Below are 26,702 nucleotides of genomic sequence, written 5' to 3'. Positions count from 1 at the left end.
TTAATTTCTACATTTCCATAACTGTTTATTTCACACCAACATAATTAATTGTTCTGCATCTGCGAGAGTGTGGGCAGGCTTTTGATATCGCGACTGTACTTCCTGCTCTACTTCCTGCGCTCTACTGCGCAACTCCGGTCCCGAAATCGCTACTGCGCAGACTCGGTCCCAAGATGTCCGCGCCGTGCAAGGCTGCCTGAAAGCTTCAAATATGGCAAGCGGAAACGGATGATGTCGAGTCGTCCATATTTTTTTACGGTCTATGGTATGAACATAAACATGAGAAGTGGAACACAGCCGTTCATTCTGCTCTAAATCTGATGCTATCACACTGTGAGTACATTCATTTATCATTTATTAGGAGAAATATAAATCCAAACGACTAAACGAGTCGGTTCATTTAGTGAATCGCTCAGAAATGAATCGAACCGACTGATGTTCATTACACTCGAGAAACGTAAACTCATTACAAACATTACAATTTGTGAAGATAATTAGTTGTATTTTTATTTTATGTAAAGAACCCGTAAACCGTTTTTAACCGTTTCAATATCTAATCAAAGAGCAACATCAGGCTGGAGGACTTGAATAGTTTCTAAACTGTAGTTTGATCAAAACACTACATTTGGAGTAATTGTGTGATGATCATCTGCTAAGTGAGCTAGCGCGACCACAATTCACACCTTCAGTCAGTGAAGCCGCTCCCACAGCCGTTCATGAGAGTTTAAATGCTGGGAATATTCCCATCTTCCCACAGGAGGAGAAGAAGAAGCAGGAGGAATTACTCCAGGAGAAACTGACGTTACAGACATATTATTGTAAAGATGGAGTTTAAGGAGGAACCCTGCAGAGTAAAAGACGAAGAGACAGAGGAACAAATAGGTTGGTGTTTTCCTTCATTCACAATAGTATAAGCTTCTATAAGATAAATAGCATTTTATTTTTTGTTAGGTAATAAAATGTTTAGTTACATTTTACAATGAGGTCTCATTTGTTAGTAACGTTACATGAACTAACAGCAAGCAATTACAGGGCTCTAGACTGTGACTAAAATGTTCACAAATGCCTATTTTATTTTTATAATGTGGCAGTAAAAATTTCACACGGCAAACTGGGTTACATAAAACTGAGGGGGATTCAGTTCATCAGGAATTCAGTTCGTTCCTATGGAAGCTGAGCCAGACACACATTTAAATACACAAGTACTAGCAAAACAATACATTTATAATTTATACTAAAATACACAGTGATGTCTATGGATGCGCCAATAAAAACACATTAATGACGTGACATATTATATCAGACACACATTGTAACTATAAAGTTTAGGCCTACTATATATTGTCCCACTTTACCAGCCACTTGCTTTCATGTATTTCAGGAGAAGTGGATGAATTGACGTGGTGTAAATCTGACAGATTCAATTCTCTGAACTGAGGTGCAAACTAACATGACGACGTCCATCGCGCATTATAGATCAACTAATATGATCATTATATTTTTCAACAATAAAACCCATTCACTTGCACAAATTGGAGAATCTGAATATCAGGTAGTTGATGCCGGTTTGTGAATATTTTGAATAAAAAATAAAAAAATTAATAAAAACCATAGATCTGCCATACAGCGCGGTTGTGGATGCGCTGTTTTGTGAAGAGCATGCCGAGTTGTCATGGAGTAGGGGTATAACCCCGGCATCCTGGCCAAATTTGCCCATTGGCCCCTGTCCATCATGGTCTCCTAATAATCCCCATATCCTGATTGGCTTAATCACTCGGTCTCCTCTCCACCAATCAGCTGGTGTGTGGTGAGCGTTCTGGCGCAATATGGCTGCCGTCACATCATCCAGGTGGATGCTGCACATTGGTGGTGGTTGAGGAGATTCCCCCCTTCAATGTAAAGCGCTTTGAGTCCCTTGAATATAAATCGAATGCATTATTATTATTATTTGTCACGTCAAACTTTACATCAATGCAAAATCAGCATATAGAAATTAAGAGAACTATTAATCAACATGGAAGGTCATTATGATTAATATATTTTTTTTAAAGGTACGACCAAATTGTAAGTCGGTGCGACCAACTGAGAAAATTAGCCACACCAGAGTGACCAGTGGGAGTAATGAGTCTAGAGCCCTGAATAACCTTTAGTTATGTTAGTAATACAATGTTTGTGTTCATAGTTTACAGTGCATTAGGGGTGTGCGATATTGAAGAAAAATGCTATATGCAATACCTTGTTAAATAATGCAATATCCGAGATGTGATGTGATATTGCTATTGGTGTGTAAAATCTATTTTAAAACTGAGAATGATACTATTTATGTGTTTCCCATTCTTTCTGGTAGAAGAAAGCATCACTACAACTTCTGAAAGTGACCAGAAGTGTTTTAGCAAAAAATTATGTTAAAAAAATGTGTGTGTATTTGGTAGTTCGAGTTTGTAACAAGACAAGAAACAGAACTGAAGGGATCACATACTTTAAGAGCGGCTGCTTGTATATAGGTTTCGGTGTGTGTGTGTCAGACTGCGCAAGACCGCAAGGAGTCATTTTTCGCAAGTTATTGCATATAATAACTCTTATTAACATCAAGCAAGTCACATAAGTTACAGTCGTGTGCCCAATCCATTCTCTGCTAGATGCGTTGACCTTAAACGTACACTTTTTACAATATTGAACTAACCTATTAAAATCATTCAGATATTGCATGCCGTTGTGATATGCATATTGCGAAATGTACAATAGCGATGCTGTAGAAGCATTCTTAGTTGAAAATGAAACCTTATTGTAAAGTGTTACTTTTTTTTTAAATAAAGAAAGGCAACGAATCTTGCACTGGTTCAAACTAGGCTACTGAATTGTATATGTTTAATTTATATTGAACTTTTTTTGACATTGTTTTTAAGGGTGAGCCTTTTGATTTTGTAATCAGGCCCTCGAAGTATTTAAAAAATATTATGTAGATTTATCGGCCCATATATTTGTTATTGGCTTTCAAAAATAATTATCTGTTATCAGTATCGGCCCAAATTTTTCTATCAGTGCATCCCTAATGATGTTTAAGGGTGCTTTCACATCTCTAGTTCGGTTCATTTGGTCCGAACCAAGGGCAAACAATTATACAATTGTTGCATTTTTCAGCTTTTTTTGGTTCCTTTTCACACCACACTGATTGCTTTGGTCTGAACCAGTTGAAACGAACCAAAACGCAGGCACGTGACAACATCCACATCACTCATTGGCCATGGCGTATTTCCTAAACTGCTTTTCGATTGGTCAGAATTTACGTGTGGGAAAATTCCAACAGAAGAGGCAAAGCCAGCAAACTATAACACTATGGAGAGACGACTGCACGGGCTGGTTTTGTCCCTGGGCATAATCTACTACACTGTGTGTATTTATCACAGTATGCAAACAATACATTTCTATAATGAAGCGCGGACGCGACGTGACAACAACGATCTAATGCACTGCAGACGGCAAGCGCGCATCGCTCGTCACGTCAAGCGGAGGCGTGGATTAATTATTATCTCTTGACATGCTCATCTTCCCGAAAATATTGCAAACGATCTATCAGGTAATAATGTCATGCACACAATGTCAGCACAGCTAACTACGGCAGCTGGTTCAGTCCAAAAATGATCAGTACTTTTGCAGTTGGTTCTGTTCGAGGTCGGATCACGTTCTTACCACAAACAAACCGCTCCAGAGTTCGTTTGATAGCGTACCGAGATCAGCTCTTCAAGGAGGTCTCGGTACGCTTGTTTGGTCCGCTTTCGGTGCACACCCGAGTGCGATTGCTGCTTTCAGACCTGACCAAACGAACCGCACCAAAGAGGGAAACGAACTCTAGTACGATTCAACCGAACTAAATGAGGCAGGTGTGAAAGCACCCTAAATGTTGCAATTAACCCCCAGGAGAAACAGTGCAAGTCAATGTGGGCAAAACACTGGCTTGAGTATTACTGTTTAGTGCAATCGATGTGCCTTCATTGGGAGAATTTCAGAGACAGCAGCTGTTCACCCTTGCGTTGCCACACAAGATCATTATGTTCATTAAGATGGCCACTAGGAGGCGAATTCAGACAGTTGTGTCCAAATATTGTGTGCAGTGGAAAGGCGGCTTGACGCACTGATCCAGTCTGACAACCTGATGAAGTGTCTGTTGCTGTTTGTTGGTGTAGTGTAAAGTGGTCTTAAGATGAAATTACATAAAACAATATGTCTAAGACTGTACTAGTAGACCCAGTTGTAAACTAGATTTTTGCTAAATTGAGGGCTTGATGATACATTTCATTTTGTTTCTTCTTTAAATTAATGATTTGAATTTAATGCTTTATTTTAGACCTGATGGAAGTGAATGAGGACAAACTGCATCGATTTCAAAAACCTCAGTTCGTAAATGAAGATGGAGACTCTGTCATTTCTCAGACTGAAAAGGATTTCGCACAAAAACAAGCTAGAAAATCTGGAGTGAAAGGATCTTTCACCTGCTCTGAATGTGGAAATTGTTACAGAGATAAATCAGGACTTAAAGGGCACATGAGGATTCACACTGGAGAAAATCTGTTCACATGCACTCAGTGTGGAAAGAGTTTCACGCAGAAAGGAAACATTGAAGTGCACATGAGAATTCACACTGGAGAAAAACCGTTCACATGCTCTTACTGTGGAAAAGGTTTCATTAACAAAGGCAACTTAAATACCCACATCAGAATTCACACTGGAGAGAAGCCATTCACATGCACTCAGTGTGGAAAGAGTTTCATCCACAGAAAAAACTTGAATGAGCACATGGGAATTCATACAGGAGAAAAACTGTTCACTTGCGCTCAATGTGGAAAGCGTTTCACTAACAAAGGAAACTTAAATGTTCACATGAGGATTCACACTGGAGAAAAACCCTTCACATGCACTCAGTGTGGAAAGAGTTACACTCACAAAAGTAATCTCAAAAATCATCTGCGTTTCCACTCTGGAGTGAAGTCTTTCAGCTCTGATCAGTGTGAGAAAACATTTGTTGTGGAATCAAACTTAAGATCACACCTTAAAGTTCATGCTGGTGTGAGGCCTCACATTTGTTGTTTTTGTGGACGGAGTTTTATATTTCTGCATAAGTTAAAAATACATGAGCGTTTACATACGGGTGAGAGACCTTACATGTGCTTTGACTGTGGGAAGAGCTTTACTACATCCAGCGACTTAAAAACACACCAGAGAATTCACTCTGAAGAGAAACCCTACAAGTGCTCACACTGTGGAAAGAGTTTTGCTCAGCCAGGAAACCTGAAATATCATGAGAGAGTTCATACTGGAGAGAAGCCTTACCAGTGCTCTTCATGTGGGAAGAGTTATACACGATTGTCTCATCTACAGAGACATAAGAATAAGAATTGCCTGAAGTTATCTAATTAGCAAATGTTCATGTACAGATCCCTCACTTAAAAGTAATACATTAAAAAGTACAGTGCATCTGGAAAGTGTTCACAGTGCTTCACTTTTTCCACATTTTGGGCTCACATTCGGTTTCAAGTCTGGGCCACTCAAGGACATTCACAGAATTGTCCTATAGCCACTCCTTTGTTACCTTGGCTGTGTCCTTAGGGTCATTGCCTATGTTTGCATTTGCATTTACATTTGCCCCAGTCTGAGGTCCAGAGCCCTCTGGTTTTCATCAAGGATACTTGTTTTACATCTGCTTCAAAGGTGAACTATTATTATTTAAGTTCTTACATTGTGGTTGTACCTTAGCCTGACAAGCCAGACCCACATCAAGATGTTTGGTCTGGAAACTCACCATTGACAGCTCAATCCGAGGGGTGGGATAAACGGTTGTCTTTCAAACTCCCTCTGCACGCGATAGGATAGCGCTACACCAGCCAGAGCAACGAAGGTGAAGCAGAGCTTGTTGATAGATTAAACATTCACCGTATCCGGTCGGCTAAACTTCGAACACATCTTCCCTTTTTAAGAATGACTTCAGTGCCGTTCTTTGTTCTTTTCTGAAAAGCTTAACTCCAAGTCTTCCAGAGTCGCGGTCAAAGCTGATTCGAAAGTCCGCCGCCGTTCGCCAGTTTCTGTGTTTACTAGAAGCACGCAAACGCAACTCGGCCGTCGTCATTATGGCCCCGCCCACCGACTCTATACACGATGTGATTGGCCCATCCAGAGTGAGAGGAACACAGCTCAGAAGGGTATTGAGAGTTCCTAGACGACACTCGCGGGCAGATTAAATTTGCTGCCGCTAGGGTGCATCTAGATTTCTAGGCTAGTTGTACCTTGTATTTTGCCACAATTTTGTTAAAAATAAAATTGAATTCAATGTTTTAAGCTGATTTTGTTTTGTCTTGATCTTCTGAATAACTTGAATGAGTTTCTCTATATGTAGTTATGGCAAAAACAGATATTTGTCTAGAAGATGGTTCCATTTTCTTTTATTTCAACCAATCCATCGTGATTCATAAACGTACACTAGGTCATTTTGACATAGGCCATTTTGTTTTTGTTTTGAAAATTGACAAATAATTACACAAGCAAGTACATTATAAATCCATCTCCCAAACCATGTTTTTTGATTAATTAAAGCGGAGACTGAGCCAACATCTGTCCCTGACCTCACAAATGGGCTTCTAGAAGAATGGTCAAAAATGTCCATAAACACATTACTAGGCCTTGTGGAAAGCCTTCCCAGAAGAGTTGAATCTGTTATAGCTGCAAAGGGTGAGCCAACTCCATATTAAACCCTACCGATTTGGAATGGTATGTCATTAAAGTTCATGTGCATGTACAGGCAGGTATCCCAAAACATTTGGCAATATAGTGCGGTAGACCTTTAGCCTTTTTTAATTATTATTTAGACACTATAAAATCACTAATATAGCATTTTGTCAATGTTTACCATTTCATTTAAAATTACATTTCAAAGGTATCAGTTTTAAAAATCAGATTTATTGCCATGTATGCTTACAGACAAGGAATTTGTTTTGGTGACAGAAGCTCCAGTGCATAAACAGAATGACAACAATAAGATGCAGATATAACTGGGATATAAACATTTTATTTGTATTTGTTTGATTATTGTCATTCTTTCTGTATAATTACACAATAGAAAAATAGGCAATGTGTGTACAGATGTAATAATTCTAGGGAATGTGAAAGAAAGTTATGATATATGAAATAAAAAAGTGTAAATAGTAAACATTTTAACAAATGCATAAGTATAGACCTTTTTCACACTTCCGCATTTTTAACCGGAAGTTAGTTAAGGACGTGCAAATACACTTCCTGTTACCGTAGTAGTAGCTAGCGGGAAATGCAAAAATGAGTCAGTCAAAAAACAGGAGTTTTTGTTGTGTCCCGGGTTGTTCGTGTTGTACCCAAAAACAACCATACCTGTCTTTTCACTCATTTCCGTCTGATCAAGCAACAAGAAATTTGTGGATTCATGCTGTTAGAAGAGAAGAAGGGCCGGATTTCTCTGTGAGAAAAGACAGCACTTACGTCTGTAGCAGACACTTTGCCAAGAAGGATTACTCCGGTGGAACAACCATCAGCCTTAAAAGTGGTGTTGTCCCAAGCCTTTTCCCTTGGAACAATTTTACAGTACCACTCAAAAGGGAGTCTGTATTTTGAAAGGGTGAACAAACGTCAGCTTGTCCCCTCCCAGGCGGATGACAACGGTGCAGCTGCTAAAATGGATCACGATTATGTGACACCCACCCGCAGGTAAGGTTTAAATAACGTCTAAACATTACAGTTGTGTTATAAATATAAAATGTACACATCATTTGCAAGTTTTCTTGCCATATTGACGCTTTTTATTGTTAGTCTTTGCAAAACAACATGTTTTAAGTATTTTAAAATGTGATACATCAGCATCCTCTAATGGTATTTATGGTGTCTGCGAAATTTGTAGCCTTTGTCCAGTTTATTGGTCTTGGTGGAGGAATTTGCGAAAAAGGCTCAGAGAAAACACTGCCGGTATACATTTTGCCGAGTATAAGCGCGAAGCGGAAGAACGCAGTGACATATTTCCGTTTTTTGTGAAAAAGGTCTATTGCATTTTTTTTTTCACAGATGGAAGAACATTAACTGTTCGTGGCTTGTGGAGAGAAACTTTTCTTGTGTCTGGCTGTTCTGGTGCTCAGGTTAGCATCGAATAGATGCCAACTGTTGTGTAAATAAAATAAAAAATAATAATAATTTGTTACATTTATATAGCGCTTTTCTAGGCACTCAAAGCGCTTTACATAGAAGGGGGGAATCTCCTCAACCACCACCAATGTGCAGCATCCACCTGGATGATGTGACAGCAGCCATATTGCGCCCGAACGCCCACCACACACCAGCTTATGGTGGTGAGGAGACCGAGTGATGAAGCCAATCAGGATGGGGGGAAGATTAGGAGGCCATGATGGACAGAGGTCAATGGGCAAATTAGGCCGGGATTTTTTTAACGACCACAGAGAGTCGGAACTCGGTTTAACGTCTCATCCGAAGGACGGTGCTCTATGTCAGTATAATGTCCCCATCACTATACTGGGGTGTTAGGACCCACACAGACCACAGGGCGAGCACCCCCTGCTGGCCTCACTAACACCTCTACCAGCAGCAACCTGGTTTCCCAGTTGGTCTCCTATCCAGCTACTGACCAGGCTCAGCCCTGCTTCGCTTCAGTGGGAAACCAGTCTTGGGCTACAGGGTGATTATGGCTGCTGGTGTAGCCTGAACATGAAGGGTCCAAAGGGATTTCCTCACTCTAGATGAGTGCAGTTCTTGTAGAGTGGGAAGAGGAGTACCAATGATCCTGAAGTCTTCTGAGGTCTGATTAAGTACCAAACCTCACAAGTGAAGTTTTTACATTTATGCCACATTATGATTACAGTGAAACGGTGTCAGTCCTTCAGTTCAGGGTGGCCTAGACCCTAACAGCAAAGGTCTTAAAGCACTTGCATCCAGATAATCACTTGCAGATAGGCCTATAGCTCTTAAAAAAAATCATAGGTCTATTCTGAAAACCCAAATGTATGATTCAGTAAGTTTTGATGGCTTTTAAGAGCTGACAGACACACACAAAAAAAAAAGTTTTTTTTTTAAATTCCATTGAGCAAGCAGAGTACAAACAGTTTTTTAAGTGATGACATTTGAAAACAGCAAACTACTGAGTAAAATGGAAAAAAGACTGGATGGAGGTTAAAATGGATAAATGTGATATTTTTTTAATAAATATTACTGGTGTAAAGTTTACTTAAATCAATAAAATGAGCCATTTTATTTATCACAAGAAAGCCAAAAATCTCCTCGTTTAGGGGCATTGAAAAGTCTTGAATAATACATCTCAAAATAACTTAAGGTCCACAGAAGAATAAATCACTGATTGGGGGAACTATTCCTTTAAGTAAAATACAAAAGTTTTAGCATCAAAATATATTTAAAATATCAAAATATATACTAAAAGTCCAGAATAGCACATTTTAGATTATATTAGAGGCTACTGGATTATAATTATTGAATGTATGCATTCATCTTTAAAGTTGTTGCTAGGAGGTGTAATAGGCTCATTTTATTTAGGCTATTGTTTTACCAATGACTTGTACTTATCAACGACATTTGAATCAGACGTCTAAAGCAGCAACATATTCTTATCCATGATGTTAGACTTATGCGTCTGTGGTGGCAACGCACGCTCGTCTCACATAAAAATACATGACTGTCTCCGTCGGTATAAACTGTGGCACAAACTGCTCACCCTACGGGATACTAACCAACGCAATGTATCTGAGTACCTGCAACTGTGTGGCTTGTCATTGACAAACAGGAGTAGCTTGGGCTAAAAGCTACATAATAGTGTAACTGGTTTAAAAAAGCTGTATCAGACTGAGGAATGTGATTTTATTTTTATTGGGAGGAATTTAAATCATGCTACAGTTGAGCCGCTCGGACAGAACTGGAGTTCTGTAGTGTTTAATCTTCATATATTTTAATAACTCAATTTTTGTAATAACTTGTACTATCTACCTTAAAAATTAAGTCAATATTTATATTTGAATAAATATCAGTAACAAGTCAAGAAAGTAAATAAATCAAAAATAAATAAACTGAAATAAATCAAAATGAACCGACTGATGTTCATTACACTCGAGAAACGTAAACTCGTCACTGACTGGTTTTTACATTACATTTTTTGAGTTGTTTTAATTTTATGTAATGAACAAATTAAACCGAGTTTTAATGCATGTAAATCATATTTAAGACAACATAAAAACCAGCTAGAGGAGTGTGGCAAGGGGGGGCGTGGTTCAGCGAGGTCTGCAGCGGGAGAGTGAGCCGCGGGACGAGCGGTAAGTGAGTGGGTTGGACGTAGATTGATAACACCTGTATCTTGTTCCAGTAATGGGCGTGGGGAGAGGATGAAACGCCTGAGTTCGTTGACCCGGAAGCGGAGGTAAAGACCGGAACCCGGAAGTGACTGAGAAAGAATACACACGCTGAGAGTGTGCCGAGATATTTGAGTTTATTATTGAATAAAAGCGTCAGCAGTCAAGCCGACCCCTTGTCCTCTTCCTTCCCACACACGAACCTTATCACACTGGTGCCGAAACCCGGGAAGGAAGTAGGACCGCGCCGCCGCCATGCAGACATCGTCCTCCACCCCACTTGCGGACATCATTTCATCCCTCGCGGTCCTACACCGCGAACAACACCAGGCTCTGCTGGACCTTAGGACGGACCAAGTTCGCCGCGATCGTCCAAGGCCAGCAGGAGGACTGCGAGAGGTTCCGGAGCTGGCTCGACCGGGAGGCTCGCGCCGAGGCCGCCGGGCAGACCGGCGCACCGGTTCACGTGCCAGTGCACAAGATGGGGACAACAGGACGATCCCGAGGCCTTCCTCGAACTGTTTCAAAGGACTGCGGAGGCCTGCGGTTGGCCCCGTGCGCAGTGGCAGGTGCGCCTGATCCCACTGCTATCTGGAGAAGCCCAGGCGGCTGCCCAACAACTGCCGGTGGCGAACCTCCTGGTCTATGAAGACCTGAAGAGGGCCATCATCCAGGGTCGGCCGGTCGCCAGAGAAGCACCACCAGCGTTTCCGCTCCCTGGACTGGGACGAGACCGGCCGGCCCGTCGCGATGGCCCAGCAGCCCCGGGACTCCTGCCGCAAGTGGCTACTGGCCGGCGGAAGCGACGTGGACCATATTGTCGATCTGGTGGTACTGGAGCAGTTCATCGCCCGGCTCCCCAGGAGAACAGCCGAGTGGGTCCAGTGCCACCGGCCCACATCGCTGGAGACGGCCATCAACCTGGCGGAGAACCACATGGTGGCGTGCCCGGGGGTCGGCGAACCCCCACTAACTTCTGCCTCTCTCTCTCCCCCCTCTGCTTCTCTCTCTCTCCCATCTGTCTCTCTCTCTCGGCCGGGGCGGGAGGGGATAATGCTTCCGGTTCCTCCCTCTCTCCACGTCCATTGTCCAACCCACTCCCCGCCACTGGGGCGGCGGGTAAGCCTGGGCTGGCCTGTTGGCGTTGCGGGTACCCGGATCATTTTGTGGACCGATGTCCGAGGATGGACGTCGGAACAATGATCCGGGTTCCGGACGTCCCGCAGGCCACCCCCGATCAAGCAGGAGAGTACCAAATACCCGTGAGTATCAAGGGGGGTACATATCAGGCCTTGGTGGATTCAGGATGTAACCAAACCTCTATCCATCAAAGCCTGATGCAGCCGGGGGCATTGGATACAAGCCGCGTGGTTAAGGTGCGGTGTGTGCACGGGGATGTGGTGGAGTATCCGGTTGTCCCAATCACGATTCAGTTCAGGGGAGAAAAGCATAGTGTAGAGGTGGCGGTTAGTCCTCACCTCCGGCATCCGCTAATTCTAGGGACGAATTGGCCCGCATTTGCGGTTTTATTGGGGTCGTTATGTGCGGATGCCGCTTGGGGGAAAAAGGCTAGGATAGGGACGGCGCGAGTGCAGCTTGGGGAGACTGAGACTGGACCGCTGGAGACGGCTCCAGAGGAACCGAGCGGGATCGAGAGACTGATTATCTCGGACCGCGATGACTTTCCTCTGGAGCAGTCACAGGATGAGACCCTCAAACACGCCTTCCAACAGGTCCGCTCTATCTAAAAGACTACTAAACTACTCTATCTACTAAAAGACCGGTTGTATCGAGTGACCCAAGACACTCAGACAAAGGTAGATACAACCCAATTATTAGTTCCTAAGAGCCGCTGAGAAATGCTTTTCCTGGCGGCTCACTCCAATCCGATGGCGGGCCACTTGGGACAGGCGGCCACACTGAATCGCCTCATGACCCGATTTTTTTGGCCAGGCATTCATGACAACGTGCGCAGGTGGTGCGCGTCTTGTCCGGAATGTCAGTTGGTAAACCCACTGGCCGCTCCAAAAGCGCCATTGCGTCCCCTCCCAATTATGCAGGCCCCCTTCAAAAGAATTGGGATGGACCTCATTGGGCCATTGGAGCAATCCGCACGCGGACATCGTTTTGCGTTAGTTATCGTGGACTACGCAACCCGATATCCAGAAGCAGTGGCTCTCCGCAATATTTTGGCGAAGAGTGTTGCGGACGCACTGTTTCGACTCATTTCCCGGGTGGGGGTTCCGAAAGAAATCCTCACTGATCAAGGCACGGCGTTTATGTCACGTACATTACGCGAACTGTACGGGTTACTGGGCATTAAATCCATTCGAACAAGCGTCTATCACCCACAAACGGACGGCTTGGTCGAACGGTTTAATCGCACGCTTAAAACCATGATCCGTAAGTTCGTACAGGAAGACGCCAAAAATTGGGACAAGTGGGGGGTGCTGGATGTCCTGCGAGAAACTTGGGAGGAGGGACCTTCTTCGGCGAAAAACGAAATTCAATATGTGCTGGACTTGCGAACAAAACTCCACACACTGGGGCGGCTATCCAGGGAGAATTTGTTGCAAGCTGTAGCGACTCAGGCGAATCAAACACACAATCGCCAGTTACATTTAACAAATCTGTTGTGAAAGCTGTGTGCTGGGTGGCAGACCTTCCCCCAACACAACAGAGGGAGATTCTTCAGTCACCCTGGAAACCATCTGATAAGACTGTTTTATGGCCCCGAAAGGAATTTGGCCACATGAAGTTTCAGACACAAAGAGTTTAAGACACAGAGCTTTTGCCTCAAATTATAGACAAACCATCTATAAATGAACATGCACCCCAGGACATTATATGTAAACACATAACTGTCTTGTAAAATGTTTATTCTGTATGGTATTTTGCATCTTTTTGTCTGTGTCTTAACAAAGTACTAGTTCAGATAACCTCATATATGTCATGTCTCCTATCAAATTAATGCTCACTTCACGACTTACACTTCCATGTATATCACTTATTCAGAAAATGCAGTGTGTGTTTGTTGCATTAATTATAGTATGAAGACTCAGAGACCCACTGAATCGAACTTTCAAACAAAGAGCCATAAATCTGCTGAGGAATTTCCCGCCGGGAAATCCCAACAATCTCATTGGTTAAGTCTAACCCTGGAGGGTGGGACTATTTCCAGACCTTAAAAGACCAGTGAAGACAGGCTCTCCTACTCTTCTCTTCTCCGAAACTCTCTGGCTTTTACTTCTTCAACTCTCTCCTGTGGGAGCCAACACCCACGGGGGGGGGGGCTGGCACTTAAGCCATGCCACCAATGCAGGCCCTCCAAGCAGGCCTCATCTCTTCCAAAAATCTTCTCTTCTACAATCCGATCTTCAAGAACACGAAGCATCGCTAAAGCAAACAGCCGCTTCCCTCCCAACCTCGGAAAGGACCGCCGGACCGCCGGACACGCAGACAACACATGCACACAAGCGAGAAGCCAAAACGAAACCAAAAAGAATGCAAGTATTCTATTTCTTACTGCTGTAAAGAGGGTGTGTTATTCTCCCGTTGGGATAAATTAACTCCGTGAAGGTCGTATTTGGTTGAACTGAAGGAAAGTTGTGTTTCTTACCCTCCCCCACTCTCTTTGTCTCTCTCTCTCACTCTCTTTCTCTCTCTCTCTCTCTCTCTTTTATCTCTCTCTAACTTCAGTCTATTCATTATTCTCTTTTATGTATTCTTTCGTTAATATCTATACTTCTACTCTCTTGTTGCATATTTAGTATGTACTTTCTGTGTGAATTGTAGTGTTATTTTTAGTCTGTGTTTATTAAACCTCCGAAAGACATTTAATGAGTTGAATCTGTTATTCTGCCACATACACAAAGTCAATGAAACTTGCGATCTAAACGTTACCTAACTGCTTATGCTACTATGTTAGTAAAGTAAACTGTATGACCATTTGAAATATTGAACTTATCCTGATCAGTAAAGTTAATGTTTCTCATGCGCTCGTAAAGCAGTAATCCATTATTGAGAATTGATTTGAAAAGTCTATAACTAATTTGCAGGACAAACTTAGTAGGATAATTTCAAGCAATTTCATAAAGGGTTACTTGTATTTAATTAAACAATTTTCCCTATCGGAAAATTTTAATACGTAACGAACAACTGGCAAATCATATTCATAAATTCATGAATATTGAATATTAAATCCCTTTTGAGTTAATTATTCCCCGAGACATTAAACTCATAAGCGTCATAGTTGTTACATGTATTTGGTGGAGAAATATCGGGCAAGTTTCAAACGTTTGTGTATGTGTGAATGATATTCATATTCTATTCATTGTGTATTTTTGGAGTATTAATAACCTGCACGCGCGTTTTTGTTTCGTTTTTGTTTTGTTGTTGTTTGGTGAATTATGAACGGTACGCGCAAAGCGAACCCAAGCATAAACAGATGCTGAGAAATGTTGAAGTAGCCGGATTATATTAATAAAAATATGAACGGTACGAAAATCCGCGTGATCTCCGAAACCCCCTGCAGCCGTAGGCGCAATAGGTTTTATCCGCGTGATTTCCAAACAAATGTATTGTAGGAAACCCATACATTTGACTCGAGCAATATATTATGTGTTCCATCAAAATAATGAGATTTTGATGATGTCTGTAGACACGTACGTTGCGTTATCCCGCTTGATCTGAACTACGGAAAGTTTCTATCATTGCGGAAGATTGGGACAGGGCGAGACTCTCCTGTACAATATAAGGGGCCTCAGAATAATTATTATATCGTTAAGATAAACGATAACTCCTGGTTTAAGTCTGGCTTAGCTAACCAAAGACACGAGACCTAAAACATTTGAATCAAAAATGCTGAAAACCGTCAGCCATATTGATAAATGTCTATTGGAGTCCATGTAAAATGCGTGAATAGGCAGAAGATAAATTCCTGTTTGTCACCCGTTTCGTTGCTCGTGCACATAAAGTGCAGTCATTTGTAAATGAGTGCAAAAGCCAGTAGAGTGTAGGGAACGCCGCTTGCAAACCGCCAGAGGGCGACTCAAGAATTGCAACACCGCTTGCAAACCGCCAGAGGGCGACTCAAGAATTGCAACGCCGCTTGCAACCCGCCAGAGGGCGACTCAAGAATTGCAACGCCGCTTGCAAACCGCCAGAGGGCGACTCAAGAATTGCAACGCCGCTTGCAAACCGCCAGAGGGCGACTCAAGAATTGCAACGCTGCTTGCAACCCGCCAGAGGGCGACTCTAGAACCAGACAAAGCCATCTGGTGAGCATTTCCGCCTAACTAACTCTAGTCTAGGGCGGGCGCAACAGCGCCATCGTGTGGATAAATTCGGATAGTTTCACTCTCCGTTATTTGATTCTGCCTTACCAAAATAAGTTTGAGCCTATAAATTGTTTATTGCTTACTGTTGTACACAGTTTCATTTATACAATTTTTCTAGCAACAACCAAGTCTCCTTTCTCGCTGATTAAACACCCTTATTCGAATTTGAAGTTTAAAAAAGAAACATAACTTCCTCTAACTCAAAGTGAAATTAGGTTTAAGTCACAGACAGTCCAATTGGAAGGAAGGACGCCACCGTGTGGCTATACCCTGTTAAGTCAGCGCAACACTAAATCCCTACTCCCTTTCTGATTAATTCTTTTATTTGGATAACTCCCACTTAGAGATTAATCATTATAGGATAAGATTTTTGATTGGCTTTCTTTTATTTGATTTTCCTTACAGGCTTATTTAAATTTCATTTAAACTTGCTTTGAATTTAATTTGAATTAAGTTGAGCTTCTAATTTTTTTATTTTATTTTATTTTATTTTATTTATAATTTTATTTTAATTTTTAATTTTCAATTTTAATTTTTAATTTTAATTAATTTTTTAATTAAAAATTATTATTATTTTTATTATTTTTTTATTTTTATTTTTATTTTTCTCTCTCTGCAAAAGTTTTTCTTTTACCCTCCCATTGGGAATAAAGCTCAGTCTGGTAATTACAAACAGTATCAAAAGTGCTTTTGTTTTATCATTACTTGACAGAAACTTTTGCCTTTTTCTAAATTGCTCTTGATATTTAATCTTCCACTTAAGCGACCTCAATTCACCCCGGATGAGCTAAATGGGATAACCCATAGTACAAGCCGAATTTTAGTATATCTTGAGCATTTAGCCAATTAATTTCCCTAACACTCCCGGCGCGCACGCTGACATTCCTTTCATTACAGACCAATTCATCTTGTGTTTGTTTCCACTGTGCTCTTTCCTATCCTCACTGTTGGACTATCACGATTGTGTTTCTTTCAGTTCACCAAGAGACCCCAAGGAGAATTAGATAGTCCCGGGACAACCGAGCAGCAGTTCACCAAGTGACAACCAGGGCTACCGCCCACCTAATTGTCTAAATTGTCTAATTATCTAACTGTCTACATCAGTTAGCCAAAATTCCCAGCTATCCGTACGATAGCTCGTTAGCTTAGAACAAGCTTGCATTGGCTCTCTCTCTCTGTGTGTGTGTGTGTGTGTGTGCTGTGTTTCTCTCGTTCGCAGTAATGTCCCGTGCCCCCAGCCCTGCCGTCCCGTGGGACCGCCTAACGACATGGCTGGAAGCGCTAACGGCCACCAGTCAAGGAAGTCTGGGACAGCTGAACCAGGAACAACTGGACACCGAGCTAGACCAGCTGATGACACACGACCCCACGCACAGCTACTCCAACAAGGAAGTGGCCAAGATCCTCGGAAGCCTCGCCCACGTCCTCATCGCACAGGCACGGCTAACCGAAGGGAGCTACGCCAACCTGGAACAGGAGGCAGCAACGCTTAAGCTTCAAGCCGAGGAGGCCCGGAGAGACCAAGCCGTCACCCAGCTTCGTCTAGATCAGCTTCTAGACACAGAGAAAGACGACGAAACAGACAAAGAACAAAGAAAAGAAATAGAAAGACTTCAAAAGACCCTGAAGGAGCTCCGTCGTGACACCGACCGACGAGTACAGTCAGAGAAAGACGCCAGGAAACACCTCGACGAAAAGCTTCGGCGTGGCGAATCCCTCCTGGAGAGAGCCCATGATGAACTTAAAGACAGAGACATTACCGCTAAAGTCTATGCAAAACATTTGCAGTCGGCACAAGCCGAGATCGACGAGCTCATCCAGCAAAGACACGAGCTCAAAAAAGGAACTTGACATGGTGCAAAGAGAACTGAGACAATCATATATAGTGCAACGTTACCGGAAGGGGGAAACACACAACACACAGTTTCCCCTGACCAGTTACTCCGCACATTTTAGCCACGAAGCAAGAGCTACGAAGGGGAATGACAGCCCCCTGTTTAAAAGAGCACCCGCCAGTCTCCAAGAATCCCCGTCAGCAGCAGAGGAAAGGACGCCCTTCCAGGAAGTCAAGGTCAACAGCCACGAAGCTTCAAAGAACCTTGACAAGCTGGCCAGAAATATTCCTACCTTCAGCCCAGACCCGGCAGGAGGACACGACGTCCACGCATACTTAAAAGACATAGACTTTTATTTGCAAACTGTCGCTCACGCGAACAACTGGGACAGACTGTACCTGCTCAGGGCCACGTCTAATCGTGACGTACGCAGCTTTCTGGATCGACAACCAGAGGCCATCAAAGCGGACTACTGGCATCTACGACAAGCTCTAATTCGTGAGTACTCCGATCCCGAGTCAGACCAGGGGTTCATCACTGCCATGGACCTCAAGCAAGCTCGACGTGAGACCTCACAGAACTTTTATAACAGACTGCGACGTGCCTACTTCGGGGCACGTAACGACCCAGGCATGGAGGAGGACATCAACTTCAAAACTCTTTTCCTCCGAAACCTGCACCCTACCATCAGTTACCACCTGGGGGTGCTGGCGTGCCCGCGCAGCATGGGCACGCAACAGTTAAGAGACTTGGCTCACAAAGCTTACGTCAAACAGAAAACCATTTCTGAAAAGACTGTAAAACAGCCCACCATCTGCTCTGTCTCTGAGCACCACCCAGAGCTAACCCTAGAGGGCGCCAAACAGAACCACAGTTACCGACCCGTCAACAGAGAGTCCAAACCACTCCAAGCCAGCAGAGGGCAGCGTGGTCATAATGGCGACCGTCCACGGTACCAGAGCGATCGCTCTGAAGGATCCTGGGACCCGCCTCGCCCAGAAAGCCAGCGAAGAGGCCACTCTCGACGGGACAATGGTAGGCCCAGACCTGAACCCACGTCTGGCAAAGAAAGTGTAGCTGCTTCTGAAGTTACAGAGCTCATAAAGATCCTAAAAGAGCTCCTCCGACAGAAACCTCACAAGGAAGACAAGAAGGACGGACCAGGTACCGCACGATTAGACATGATACCTGAAATCAACCTTCCCGCCCTTCCTGCAACTGATTCATCCACCCTGAACACTGTTCCCCAACCACGGACTAGTGTACTAACTGTTGCACCCCCACACGTCAGCAGCACACACTCACTACAGCTGACAGCAACAGCCTCTAATCAAGACAGCATCATGGGACAGCCCAGCGTACCAGAAAGCGCTGCTTTGATTGTTTGCACGCATAATGAGACACCTGACACATATCCAGACGGCTTATCAAGCAACACACAGGTCCCCACACCAAGACTCCTGGGAAACCTAATCGAGAAGGGGATGGCTCGAAAACTCTATCTGACTATCACTATGGAAAGGGAATTTAAGCTCGAAGCCCTAGTTGACACTGGCTCTGACCTCACGCTTATATCCGCCCAACTGTTTGAAAGACTCAGATTTGAAGCACAGAGGAAAAATCGCACCCTTAACCTTCACACTTGTAAGCTAAATGTGCAGTCGTATAGCCAAAACGACATCCAGCTCAAGCACGTAGCTTCCATCCACCTGACAATTGGACCTATGAGGCTGATACACCCAGTCTATATCTCCCCTATTAACACTTATCCGTTTCTCATCGGAAAAGACCTGCTGGACCGCTTCGAACCCGTACTGGACTTCAAACAGCTGAAAGTCTGGGCTCAAGTGCGTGACCCTCTGCCCCTTCAGACACACACATCGTCTGAGCAAGACTGTCAAGTCACAAAGGTCACGGGAACTCCCACAGAGCCAGACTGCCAGGTCACAAAGGCCACGGGACCCCCTGCAGCACACTGTGACAACACAGCCTCAGCCCCAAAGCCAAGTTCAAGTTCGCTACTTTGCACATTTCAGCTATCCAAAGACTCTGATACCTCCTGCCCCCAGGTCATGAATGACCTACAGCTGAATGACATTATCACAACGAACAGTATCCCTGCACTGTGGGCAGACAACTCAACCAAAAGTCTACCACTGTGCAATGCAATCAGTAAAAACACACCACACGGCGACATGTGGGCACCCCCGCACCCCACATCCAGCCCCATTGTTGCAGTGCTAACTTACAGCAAGCGATCGACACCGGCTACAAGGCCTGCCTTGCAGTCGCTATCGCTAACTCCGCAAATTTCCAACAACGATATTGCGGATATGCAAGCCTCTGACACTGCAATAAAGACAATTCTTGACCTCCTCTCAGACCCCTCCAACCGCCCTATCACTGACTCTGAGCTCATTGATGACTCTAGCCACAAGCATCTGCATAACTCCAGACACATGATGCGTATTATGGACAACATTCTCTGGTTTGCACCCGATGGCAACACAGCGCCACAGCTTGTAATGCCACGGTCGCAAAGGGGGGTGATGCTAATGTACGCCCACAACACACCATGTGCTGGACACCACGGCACCAGAGCCACGTATGACACACTGAAACAGGTGGCATATGGGCCTGGGATGCATCAAGATGCGGCAGAGTATGTTAGAGAATGGCTAGTTCGCTGCCAGTTCCAACCAGCAAACCCGAACCACAGAGCCCCACTGCAACACAGAGGGACCACGTTCCCATGGTCAAACCTACAAATCGACCGGGTAGAACCCCTGCCCAGGTCCACAAAAGGCAAAAAGTACTTTCTCACAGTGGTGTGCCAGTTTACCAAGTGGGTGGAGTGTCAACCAGCACCCAACGACACCGCCCAGACCACGGCATACCACCTGATGAATCACATCTTTTTCCTGTCAAGATTGCCACTGAGAATCAACTCAGACAGAGGCATCCACTTCACTACTGAGGCCATGCAACAGATCTGGAAATGCCTAAGAAACGCGGCCGTGATCATGCTCCTGTGCCTCCAGACAATCAGAGGCCAGCCACCACCAGACATCATCACACCGGGTCCAGCCTCGGGCATCGTTCTGAGAGAGCAACCTGGACTGCTGATCACCAACTGCAAATGAATCCTCAAAAGAGAGATGTACTCTCCTGGACTTCACATCAGCAGTGCAAGCTCCTCCAGCCCTGCACACAAACGCAAAGGGGGGGAGGAGCCCAAGCCCTCTGCCTAACCTTATACCAGCTTCAAGAACCTTCTCCTCCAACACCAGTTAGTCACCTTGTAGGCAATACTGCCAAGCCCCACACTATGTCATGCATGTGATTTGAGAAAGAAGGCCTTTAACGAACACAAGGCCGCCTCTGAAGGGATTCTCAAAACCCCAATGACTTTGAACTTTGAAACAGAGAAACCAAAGTGGATCACCAGAAGGCACCCAGCCTGGCCACAATGCGAGGCACCCTCTGGAAAAGTTCCTAGTCAGCATAGGACATAAAAGTGTCAAGATGCACAGCCCATCTTCCTAGGCAGGAGACCTAAAGGACTGACTGGCCATTGCGAGGAACATGGTTCCACCCAGGGCTGCAGAAAGCCCACAGCACACCTGCACCACACAAACGGACTTCTGGATGACAGGTGACGCACCGTCAGGGCACCTGCTGCCTCGACACCTGCTGCACAAGCACAGAGACCTGAACTGGGCTACTGTCTGCCTTATCTGCCATGGAACGACCATCACTTCAGGAGACACAAACAACTGGAGCCTAACATGGCTATGGTGTGTCTGATCTTCCTGAATCTTTGATATCGCTCGTTGTTGTCCATAGGAGGGACAACAACTAGCGAAAGGGGGGATTATGTAGCGACTCAGGCGAATCAAACACACAATCGCCAGTTACATTTAACAAATCTGTTGTGAAAGCTGTGTGCTGGGTGGCAGACCTTCCCCCAACACAACAGAGGGAGATTCTTCAGTCACCCTGGAAACCATCTGATAAGACTGTTTTATGGCCCCGAAAGGAATTTGGCCACATGAAGTTTCAGACACAAAGAGTTTAAGACACAGAGCTTTTGCCTCAAATTATAGACAAACCATCTATAAATGAACATGCACCCCAGGACATTATATGTAAACACATAACTGTCTTGTAAAATGTTTATTCTGTATGGTATTTTGCATCTTTTTGTCTGTGTCTTAACAAAGTACTAGTTCAGATAACCTCATATATGTCATGTCTCCTATCAAATTAATGCTCACTTCACGACTTACACTTCCATGTATATCACTTATTCAGAAAATGCAGTGTGTGTTTGTTGCATTAATTATAGTATGAAGACTCAGAGACCCACTGAATCGAACTTTCAAACAAAGAGCCATAAATCTGCTGAGGAATTTCCCGCCGGGAAATCCCAACAATCTCATTGGTTAAGTCTAACCCTGGAGGGTGGGACTATTTCCAGACCTTAAAAGACCAGTGAAGACAGGCTCTCCTACTCTTCTCTTCTCCGAAACTCTCTGGCTTTTACTTCTTCAACTCTCTCCTGTGGGAGCCAACACCCACGGGGGGGGGGGCTGGCACTTAAGCCATGCCACCAATGCAGGCCCTCCAAGCAGGCCTCATCTCTTCCAAAAATCTTCTCTTCTACAATCCGATCTTCAAGAACACGAAGCATCGCTAAAGCAAACAGCCGCTTCCCTCCCAACCTCGGAAAGGACCGCCGGACCGCCGGACACGCAGACACACATGCACACAAGCGAGAAGCCAAAACGAAACCAAAAAGAATGCAAGTATTCTATTTCTTACTGCTGTAAAGAGGGTGTGTTATTCTCCCGTTGGGATAAATTAACTCCGTGAAGGTCGTATTTGGTTGAACTGAAGGAAAGTTGTGTTTCTTACCCTCCCCCACTCTCTTTGTCTCTCTCTCTCACTCTCTTTCTCTCTCTCTCTCTCTCTCTTTTATCTCTCTCTAACTTCAGTCTATTCATTATTCTCTTTTATGTATTCTTTCGTTAATATCTATACTTCTACTCTCTTGTTGCATATTTAGTATGTACTTTCTGTGTGAATTGTAGTGTTATTTTTAGTCTGTGTTTATTAAACCTCCGAAAGACATTTAATGAGTTGAATCTGTTATTCTGCCACATACACAAAGTCAATGAAACTTGCGATCTAAACGTTACCTAACTGCTTATGCTACTATGTTAGTAAAGTAAACTGTATGACCATTTGAAATATTGAACTTATCCTGATCAGTAAAGTTAATGTTTCTCATGCGCTCGTAAAGCAGTAATCCATTATTGAGAATTGATTTGAAAAGTCTATAACTAATTTGCAGGACAAACTTAGTAGGATAATTTCAAGCAATTTCATAAAGGGTTACTTGTATTTAATTAAACAATTTTCCCTATCGGAAAATTTTAATACGTAACGAACAACTGGCAAATCATATTCATAAATTCATGAATATTGAATATTAAATCCCTTTTGAGTTAATTATTCCCCGAGACATTAAACTCATAAGCGTCATAGTTGTTACAAAGCCCAGGACCGCCAGAGCCGGTCGTATAACGGGAACTAAACTACGCAAATTCACACCGGGAGAGAAAGTGCTTGTATTACTCCCCACGTCGAGCTCAAAATTAATGTCAAAGTGGCAGGGGCCGTTTGAGGTCGCACGACAAGTCGGGGATCTCGATTATGAAGTGATACGGTCCGATAGGAACGGGGCTCGTCAAATTTATCACCTCAATCTCCTAAAAAAATGGAATGAGGTTGAATCAGTGTTGTTGGCAACGGTGATCGGGGGAGAGGATGATCTCGGGCCAGAGGCAAGCATCAAGGCACAATCAGTCGCGCTGGCCCCTGGGGGAGATCACCTCTCACCGTCCCAACTCGCTGATTTATCTAAGTTACAGGCTGAGTTTGCCGACGTGTTCTCGCCCCTACCGGGTCGTACCGACTTGATTCAGCACCATATTGAGACCGAGCCGGGCGTGGTAGTTCGCAGCCGGCCGTATCGATTACCTGAACACAAGTAAAAGGTGGTTCAGGAAGAATTAGGTGCGATGCTGGACATGGGAGTAATAGAGGAGTCCAACAGTGACTGGGCGAGCCCGATAGTTTTGGTTCCTAAAACCGACGGCTCGGTCCGGTTCTGCGTGGACTATCGCAAGGTGAATGCTGTATCGAAATTCGACGCCTATCCAATGCCGCGGGTTGACGAGTTGCTTGATCGGCTGGGCACGGCTCGATTTTATTCGACATTGGACTTAACCAAGGGCTATTGGCAGATCCCCTTGTCTCCATTGTCCAAAGAAAAGACAGCTTTCACCACGCCGTTTGGATTGCACCAGTTTGTCACGCTTCCATTCGGTTTGTTCGGGGCTCCCGCTACCTTTCAGTGTCTCATGGACAGGATTTTGCGTCCCCATGCCGCATATGCTGCTGCCTACTTAGATGACTTAGATGATGACTGTGTCAATTGAATAATTTAACTTTTTTGTAATAGTACACTGTCATAATTTAGGATTCTTGTCCATTTTGACTTTGTGATAATTGAATAATTTCACTTTTTTGTAATAGTATACACTGTCATAATTTAGGATTATTGTCCATTTTGACTTCGTGATAATTGAATAATTTCACTATTTTGTAATAGTATACAGTGTTGTAATTTTGGATTCTTGTCCATTTTGACTTTATGATAATTGAATAATTTAACTTTTTTGTAATAGTATACACTGTTGTAATTTTGTTTTTGTTTTTGTCTATTTTGACTTCATGTGATAATTGAATAATTTCACTTTTATGTAATAATATACACTGTTGTAATTTTGGATTCTTGTCCATTTTGACTTTGTGATAATAGTATACACTGTCGTAATTTTGGAATTTTGTACATTTTGACTTTGTGTCAATTGAATAATTTCACTTTTATGTAATAGTATACACTGTCATAATTTAGGATTTTTGTCCATTTTGTCTTCATGTGATAATTGAATAAATTAACTTTTATGTAATAGTATAGACTGTCATAATTTAGGATTATTGTCCATTTTGACTTTGTGATAATTGAATAATTAAATTTTTTTGTAATAGTATAGACTGTCGTAATTTTGGAATTTTGTCCATTTTGACTTTCTGTCAATTGAATAATTTCACTTTTTTGTAATAGTATACACTGTCATAATTTAGCATTTTTGTCCATTTTGTCTTCATGTGATAATGGAATAAATTAACTTTTATGTAATAGTATAGACTGTCATAATTTAGGATTATTGTCCATTTTGACTTTGTGATAATTGAATAATTTAACTTTTTTGTAATAGTATACACTGTTGTAATTTTGGAATTTTGTCCATTTTGACTTTGTGTCAATTTAATAATTTCATTTTTTTGTAATAGTATACACTGTCATAATTTAGGATTCTTGTCCATTTTGACTTCATGTGATAATTGAATAATTTCACTTTTTTGTAATAGTATACACTGTCGTAATTTGGGATTTTTGTCCATTTTGTCTTCATGTGATAATTGAATAAATTAACTTTTATGTAATAGTATAGACTGTCATAATTTAGGATTATTGTCCATTTTGACTTTGTGATAATTGAATAATTTAATTTTTTTGTAATAGTATAGACTGTCGTAATTTTGTAATTTTGTCCATTTTGACTTTCTGTCAATTGAATAATTTCACTTTTTTGTAATAGTATACACTGTCATAATTTAGCATTTTTGTCCATTTTGTCTTCATGTGATAATAGAATAAATTAACTTTTATGTAATAGTATAGACTGTCATAATTTAGGATTATTGTCCATTTTGACTTTGTGATAATTGAATAATTTAACTTTTTTGTAATAGTATACACTGTTGTAATTTTGGAATTTTGTCCATTTTGACTTTGTGTCAATTTAATAATTTCATTTTTTTGTAATAGTATACACTGTCATAATTTAGGATTCTTGTCCATTTTGACTTCATGTGATAATTGAATAATTTCACTTTTTTGTAATAGTATACACTGTCGTAATTTGGGATTTTTGTCCATTTTGTCTTCATGTGATAATTGAATAAATTAACTTTTATGTAATAGTATAGACTGTCATAATTTAGGATTATTGTCCATTTTGACTTTGTGATAATTGAATAATTTAATTTTTTTGTAATAGTATAGACTGTCGTAATTTTGTAATTTTGTCCATTTTGACTTTCTGTCAATTGAATAATTTCACTTTTTTGTAATAGTATACACTGTCATAATTTAGCATTTTTGTCCATTTTGTCTTCATGTGATAATAGAATAAATTAACTTTTATGTAATAGTATAGACTGTCATAATTTAGGATTATTGTCCATTTTGACTTTGTGATAATTGAATAATTTAACTTTTTTGTAATAGTATACACTGTTGTAATTTTGGAATTTTGTCCATTTTGACTTTGTGTCAATTTAATAATTTCATTTTTTTGTAATAGTATACACTGTCATAATTTAGGATTCTTGTCCATTTTGACTTCATGTGATAATTGAATAATTTCACTTTTTTGTAATAGTATACACTGTCGTAATTTGGGAATTTTGTCCATTTTGACTTTGTGTCAATTGAATAATTTCACTTTTTTGTAATAGTATACACTGTCATAATTTAGGATTATTGTCCATTTTTACTGTGATAATTGAATAAATTAACTTTTATGTAATAGCATACACTGTCGTAATTTTGTAATTTTATCCATTTTGACTTAGTGATAATTGAATAACTTCACTTTTTGTAATAGTATACACAGTCATAATTTAGGATTCTTGACTTTTTTGTAATAGTATACACTGGCATAATTTAGGATTAATGTGATGTGTCATGTGATAATTGAATAATTTCACATTTATGTAATAGTATACACTGTTGTAATTTTGGATTTTTGTCCATTTTGACTGTGATAATTGAATAAATTAGCTTTTATGTAATAGTATACACTGTTGTAATTTTGGAATTTTAACCATTTTGTCTTCATGTGATAATTGAATAATTTCACTTTTATGTAATAGTATACACTGCTGTAATTTTGTCCATTTTGACTTTGTGTTAATTTAATAATTTCACTTTTATGTAATAGTATACACTGTCG

The 26,702-nt window shown here is 42.1% G+C and overlaps 1 protein-coding gene across 1 annotated transcript; it reads left to right on the top strand.

Annotated features, from left to right (window-relative positions):
- The first annotated feature begins 264 nt into the window (after positions 1–264).
- LOC137046489 (gastrula zinc finger protein XlCGF57.1-like) lies at positions 265–6,868 on the top strand. The gene is made up of 3 exons (XM_067423739.1): positions 265–333; positions 758–882; positions 4,346–6,868. The coding sequence occupies exons 2-3, from the start codon at positions 825–827 to the stop codon at positions 5,413–5,415; spliced, it is 1,128 nt and encodes a 375-aa protein (XP_067279840.1). The 5' UTR covers positions 265–333; positions 758–824; the 3' UTR covers positions 5,416–6,868.
- Positions 6,869–26,702: the final 19,834 nt, after the last annotated feature.

Source organism: Pseudorasbora parva, chromosome 18 (genome assembly GCF_024679245.1).
Source record: "Pseudorasbora parva isolate DD20220531a chromosome 18, ASM2467924v1, whole genome shotgun sequence".
Lineage (NCBI taxonomy): Eukaryota > Metazoa > Chordata > Actinopteri > Cypriniformes > Gobionidae > Pseudorasbora > Pseudorasbora parva.
Note: the sequence above shows the minus strand (reverse complement) of the source record. Positions and strands in the feature narration are given on the sequence as shown.